Source organism: Microcebus murinus, chromosome 6, assembly GCF_040939455.1.
Source record: "Microcebus murinus isolate Inina chromosome 6, M.murinus_Inina_mat1.0, whole genome shotgun sequence".
Taxonomy (NCBI): Eukaryota; Metazoa; Chordata; class Mammalia; order Primates; family Cheirogaleidae; genus Microcebus; species Microcebus murinus.
This window is the reverse complement of record NC_134109.1, coordinates 345,131-351,794: the sequence shown is the minus strand read 5'-3', so window position 1 is coordinate 351,794 and position 6,664 is coordinate 345,131. Positions and strand designations below refer to the sequence as shown.

General features: G+C 43.8%; 1 gene segment (V, D, J or C); it reads right to left on the bottom strand.

Annotated features, from left to right (window-relative positions):
• Nucleotides 1-447: 447 nt before the first annotated feature.
• On the bottom strand, nucleotides 448-1,007 carry LOC105879516 (immunoglobulin heavy variable 4-59-like). The segment is given in 2 exon segments: nucleotides 448-821; nucleotides 905-1,007. Coding segments are annotated over 2 exon segments (402 nt in total).
• Nucleotides 1,008-6,664: the final 5,657 nt, after the last annotated feature.

Below are 6,664 nucleotides of genomic sequence, written 5' to 3'. Positions count from 1 at the left end.
GCCTTTCGTTCTGCAGAAACCCACACCCTTACCCCCATGTCGTCTACTAACCTTGCCAGAATACAGTGCGCCCAGTGTGTGTTTCCACACCAGCTCTTCTGGATTGACAGCACGTGTGTTTTCCTTGTGTATCTCCTGAGAACACTGTGTGGGTGATGCTTGGAGTCTGCGTGCCCAGTGCCATCGTCCAGGGCAGTCCCCCAGCTCTCTGTTCTTGGTCAGGGTCAACACCCAAAGCATATTTTAACAGATTTAGGGGGTTATTTATGGGATCACAATGAAATAAATCCCAGAGCCATGCATAGCAGGAGCCTCCAGGCATGGATTTGAAAAGGGCAAGGGGGGGGAGGAACTCAAACCTGTCAAGAAGGCAAGAGAAAGCTGTTCATCCTCCCCATTTCCTTCCTTGCACCTGCCCTCAGCTGGTCCCTGCCACAAGTGGCCCCATGCGCCCCCTGGTGTTCTTCATGCCCCTGCGGGAGGTTTGTGTCTGGGCTCACACTGAAGTCCCCTCACTGTGTCTCTCGCACAGTAATACATGGCTGTGTCATCTGGGGTCACGGAACTCAGCTTCAGGGAGAACTGATTCTTGGACGTGTCAGCGGCTATGGAGATGCGGCCTTGGAAAGCTGGGTTGTAGCTTGTGCTTCCTGACCAGTACCCCATCCACTCCAGCGCTCTCCCAGGACGCTGGCGGATCCAGTGCCAGTAGTAACTGCTGGTGACAGAGCCCCCAGAGACAGAGCAGGTGAGGGACAGGGTCTGGGAGGGTGTCACCAGTCCTGGGCCCGACTCCTGCAGGGTCAGCTCAGACAAAACACCTGGGGACAAAGAGAGTCACAGTGAGTGTGCCTCATCCCACAAGGAGGCCCATGTAAACACCTGGATCCCTCTAGACCCTCACCCAGTGGAGCTGCCACCAGGCAGAGGAGAGTCCACAGCATCTGCATGGCTCTGCAGGATGAAGGTCACTGTGCTGGCCCAGCCTGTGAGGGGGATTTGTTCTGCCTGCACCCTGGGTGATTTGCATGTGAGTCCCAGGAGGTATAAGAGGCAGAACCAGTGGCTCCTGGTGACCCAGTGCTGGGAGGTGTGGAAGCTGCTGAGGCTGGGCAGGTGATTTGGGAGCCAGCCTTGGCCAGCTGCTCTCCCGCACTGACTTGGGAGGGCAAGCTCTGCAGTCTCTGAGCTCATGAAGGAAGTGTTTGGGGATTCTATGATGTTCCATCATCATGATGTTGGATCTGTGGAGAGATTCTCCTAGATTGGAGTGTGGGCTGTGGTGCACTGTCCTGAGCTGTGGCTGCCACTCCAGTTGGGGCTGTGCTCTACCTCTGCACGGAAACAGGGACCTCCATCTTCAACAGTGGGAAATGGTACGAACCACACCCATCGCTGATAGAAGAAAAGACCTCATGCATGTCACCCTCCCTGCAGGATCTATGTCACGTCAGAAGTTTGAGAAGAGGCTGCAACTGAGTGTAGGCTGTGCAAGAAGGATTTAGAACAGGAGAGAGGGATTCAGTGACTTTTGCAGGTGCTTAACATTCTGGGATATGTCTGGGATGGAAAGGAGGCACCCCACTAGACAGGAAGGGTATCTGACCTCCCTGTGCTGGATATGGGACTCCCACTCAATTTCCAGTGTCGGGAGATCAGGGAGCGACAGTCAGACCATTACTGCCAGGGACTGGTTAAATGGATTTCTATTCAAACTGACCAATCTAAGATTCTTAAAAACAATGACCGTACCCAAAAGTGGATTCCAAAATAAAAATAAGACAGCTAATTTGAAAGTCTTTTCACATTTCATAATGCGCTGAGAAAATACAAAGTTTCTCTATTTTTGTTTTTTTCTCACTTTGCAGCTCATCTCCAGATATGAGCACATGACCAACATAAACGCTCTTTATAATACATATTCTATGAAAGTAAAATTTTAAAAAAAATACTAAATTAGATATTAATGTGTAAATTAAGAAGAGCCTGGTGGCAAAAGTAAGATACCAACAAGAAGAAAAGCCCACTTGGGAATTTTTTAGAAAATAGAAAATATTAGTAAAAGATTTGGTAGATTAATTTGAGATCACTCAAGAGAATAGAGAGCCAAAAGAGAGTTATCTTATTTTCACCAAAGGAGGGACAATTAGAAAATACTCCATTTTGCAAACGTACCACACTTTGTTTACCTAACAATGTACCAAAGGAGACCTTTGTTGTTTCCAGTTCTCAGCAAGTTAAAATGAAGCAACCCAACCCCATGCAGATTTTTTAAATGGTTGCTATTTCAACTCAGTTTGGCAATTTCTTAAATAAAATTTTCTAGGCTATGTTATTAGACTTAGCTGTGTAAGAAACAATGAATCTGCCTTCCAAAGTAGCTGCACCCTGTGGATTCCCCCCACACACACCTCGGTGATGAGTGTGAGTCCAGCTGCTCAGCATCCTCAGCATCGGCTGGCAGTGACACGAATCCTGCAGGGCATGTGGAGGCAGCAACCAGGGTCGGTCCAGGGGGAGGGGGCACATTCTCACCTAATGGGAGCAGTGCACACTTTCTGGGGGATGGGCATGCTTGTAGCTCTGACTCAGATGGTACAAAGGCATCATATGTAACCAAAGTGTTTATACCACTATAATGTTCTGAAATAATAATAATAATAAATGAATAGCACAGAAACACAAAGAATGATAGTGGATTACTATGAATAATTATACACCAAAGAATTGGATAACTTACAAGAAATGAATAATGACTAGAGCCATAAAATGTATTTCTATTATTTTATGAAAGCATAGAATATCTGAAGAGAACAACAATGAGTAAAGACATTAAGTTATTAATTAAATTTTCACAACGAAGAAACATCCAGGATCTGATAGTTTCATCGTTGATTCCCCGAGACAGTTAATGAGGAAGTAACACCAATATTTCATGAACTCTTGCAAAAAATGAATCTCAGGGAGTATTTTCAAATTCTCTCTATGAGACCTGCATTGCCCTGATGCCAAAGCCAGTGAAGCCCATGAAAGGAAAATAAAATTATATGCCAATATTTCTGATAAAAATACATGAAAAAATTATCAGCAAAATACAGCAAACTGAAACACATAAAACATTATTAGTGAAAGACAACAGGTCAAAACGTGATTTATCCCTGTGATGCAAGGATGATTCAACATATGCAATTCAATGAGTGTGATGCATCACATTATCAGAATGTATGACAAAATGTTTAAATCATCTCATGAGATTCAGAAAAATAATTTAACAAAATTTAAAACGTTTTCTTGATTAAAAGCAAAATATCTCCAAAATTAGATGTAGAAGAGATGTACAGAAATCCAATAAAGGTCATATATGATAAGCCCACAGATAATGTTATACCAATGTTTTAATAAAGAAATGATTCAACTAAAATTGAAACCGTTTCCTCTGATATCCGGAACAAGGTAAGAATGACAACTCTTGCCACTTATTTTCAGCATAGTATCAGAAGTTCTTATCATAGTAATTAGGCAATAGAAAGAAATAAAAGACATACAAGTAGTCAAGGAAGAAGTAAAATTGTCATTGTTTGTTGTACACATCATCTCGAATATCTGAAAGGCTCCACAAAAAACCTGTTAGATCCAATATTAATAGATGAATGCAATAATGAATGTCGGAAAAATGAACATGCAAAATCAGTAGCATTCTATACACAATCAGTGAACTTTCCACAAAATGAAGAGACAGATCCCATTTATAATAGCCACAAAATTTAAAGTAATTAAGAATAAATTAGCCCAGGAGATGAAAGACCTGCACAATGAAGTCTATTCAAATTTCATGAAGAAAAGTAAAGAAAACACTCATATATGGAAATACACCTATATTGATACTCTGAAAGAATGGATAATGTTAGAATGTTCATGATGTTCAAAGTCCTCTGCATATTCAATGCAATCTTTTTCAATATTTCAATGTAATTTTGCATATGAATAACACACAATCCTGACAACAACTTAGCAGTAAAAGAAATGATGAGCCAAAAGAACAAGTCAAATGCACCACGCTACCTGCTTTCAAACTATAGTACAGGGTGAGGGACATAAAACAGCACGGCACTGACATTAAAGTGCATAAGTCAATCAACAGAACAGCATAGAGTGCTCAAAAATAACACCTAGACCTGAAGACTGGACAGCAGGAGTAGAAAAAAAAAAAGAAAAAAAGAAAAAAGTAAAGAGAGAAATATTTTATTTTTAAAAAGAAAGAATGAAAAAAAGAAATAACACCTAGAGTTTACAATCAATTCATTTTCATCATTTTTCCCAAGGATACTCAAAGGTGAAGGATGGCCTGTTTATAAATAATGTTGGGAAAATTGAATATCCACATAGAGAGTAGAAATGAACTTGTTGTCACAGCATATGCAAAAAATACACTGAAAATGAATTAAAGATAAGCAGACAACCTGAAATGGTAAAACTTCTTCAAGAGAATATTGGCTGGGGGACGGCGGATGGCTGACCCCACAACATTTATCTGGGTAATGCAGTTTTAGGTTTAAACCCCAAATCTAAGAAGACAAAACAAAGTCATCAAATGGGATTGAATCAAACTATAAACCTTATTTAGAAGAAAGGAAACAATTAACAAAGTGAAGACAACCTATAAACTGGGAGGAAATATTTGCAAGCCATAGGTCTGATAAGGGGTTAATATTTGTAATTTATAAATAAATGTAAAACTCTATAGGAGAAACATAATCAATGATAACATGACCAAGAGATCTGAGTAGGCATTTTCCAAAAGAGGAATTATGAATGACCCACAGATACGTGAAGGAAATGTTCAATATCACTGTCTATTAGGGAATTGCAAATTAAAACCTCAATGAGTTATCATCTCACTCGTGTTAGTATGGTTATTATCGAATTGATGAAATATAACATCTGGCTAGGATGTGGAGAAAAGAGGACTCTTGTGCTGTTGGTGGAAATGCAAGTTAGTACAGCCAATAGAGAACAAATCACCATTAGATGTTGCTATTCCACTTCTGGATATTTACCCCAGAACATGTTAAATCAGTATGTCAAACAGATGTGTGCAGTCGCATGTTCATTGCAACAGTCGTCACAGTGATCTAGGTGTGGAGTCAACCTACATGTGCATCAAGAGATGGGTTTATACAGAAAATGTGGTCTATACACCATGGCACAATGGAATGCAAGCCACTCAAGGAAAGAAAGAAAGAAATGCTGTCATTTGTGAGAACATGGGTAGAACTAAAAAACATTGTGCTAAATGATATCAGCCAAGAACAGAAAGGCAAAGGCTGCATGATTAAAATATAATAATTTATATATATGAAATTTCAAACACTAAAAGTCATAAAGGCAGGGGATAGAAACATGGTTATCAGATGCCTGGGTGAGGAGAATAGTGGGGTGATGGACAAAGATTAGAAAGCCTCAATTAGGATAATTTTTTTGAAGTCCATTGCACTCAGTTGTGAATATAGCTAAAATAATTTATTTTACATTAAGAGAGTAATGAAAAATGTTCTGGACACAAGAAATAGGTTCATTAGGTCGTGGACGCGTTGACTAGACGGATCTGGTGACTCCACCTCGCATTCAGCAGTCACACCCTCAGTGTGCCCCAAGAACAACACAGCGGACATGCGAATTCACAGTAAGAAACACGAAGAGGACGCATTTTCCCGCCTCCTAGGGTGGAGGAAGCTCCTGGACCGGAAGTGACCCTGGCAGAGCGTTTCCTGGCGCAGTGACCTCCCTCCTGGTCAGGCTGGGGAGGCCTCCTGGCGCTGTCACGTGGGCAGCTACCGCAGCAGGTGCACACAGTCCGCATGCAGAGTCTGAGCTCTGGTGTAGACACAACCGGAACCCTGTGTCGGCGATTGTGCAGCGTCTGAGCTCTGTGGCCCATGCACAGGAGGGTAGCCGCCCAGCCAGCCACGAGGTCCCCACGGACAGGCGACACAGCGGGAGCCACAGTGTGGGGGACCTGCAGGGTTGAGCCCAAGGGCACCAAGCACATGCGCTGGGCCACCTGCCGGCGAGCGCCCCCTGGTGTCCAGGCGGTCCCAGCTCCATAGCAGGTCCCAGGGAACCTGATGTGGGAACCACAGCCGGGACAGGGAGGTCGCAGGACTCAGCGGTCTGTCCCACAAGAGGCCTGGACTTCCAGACGCAGTTCCTGAAGGAGGAGCGACTTCTGGTCCCTCGGCGCGGGCTATGGTGAGTCCAGCTCCTGCGGGTGTCCCTGTGGGAGCGACCTCAGCGTGAGGGACTGGGCGGGACCGGCCTTTCTTTGCTGGCTGGGGGGCGGATGCGCGCACAGAGAACGGGACTCTCCTCCCTCCACGCAGCAGGGCACGTGGCACGAGCTGGTCCAGGGCCCGTGAGGCCCAGGGTCAGGGCCAGCTTTCAGAAGAGGCACAGTGAGACTCTCACACCTGCATAGACACATCCCCAGGCACCCTCCCTGCATGCACAGACTTCTGAACTGCGGCTGTCTGGCGCTTTCCATCCCCTCTCCATCACTGGCATTTAAATCTTGGACATTTGAAACTCAGGGAGCAGCGGCTTAATAGAATAGTCACTTTGAATTCAGACAAACCTGGGTACAGTCCAGAGTTTGTTGTTTTTCAGA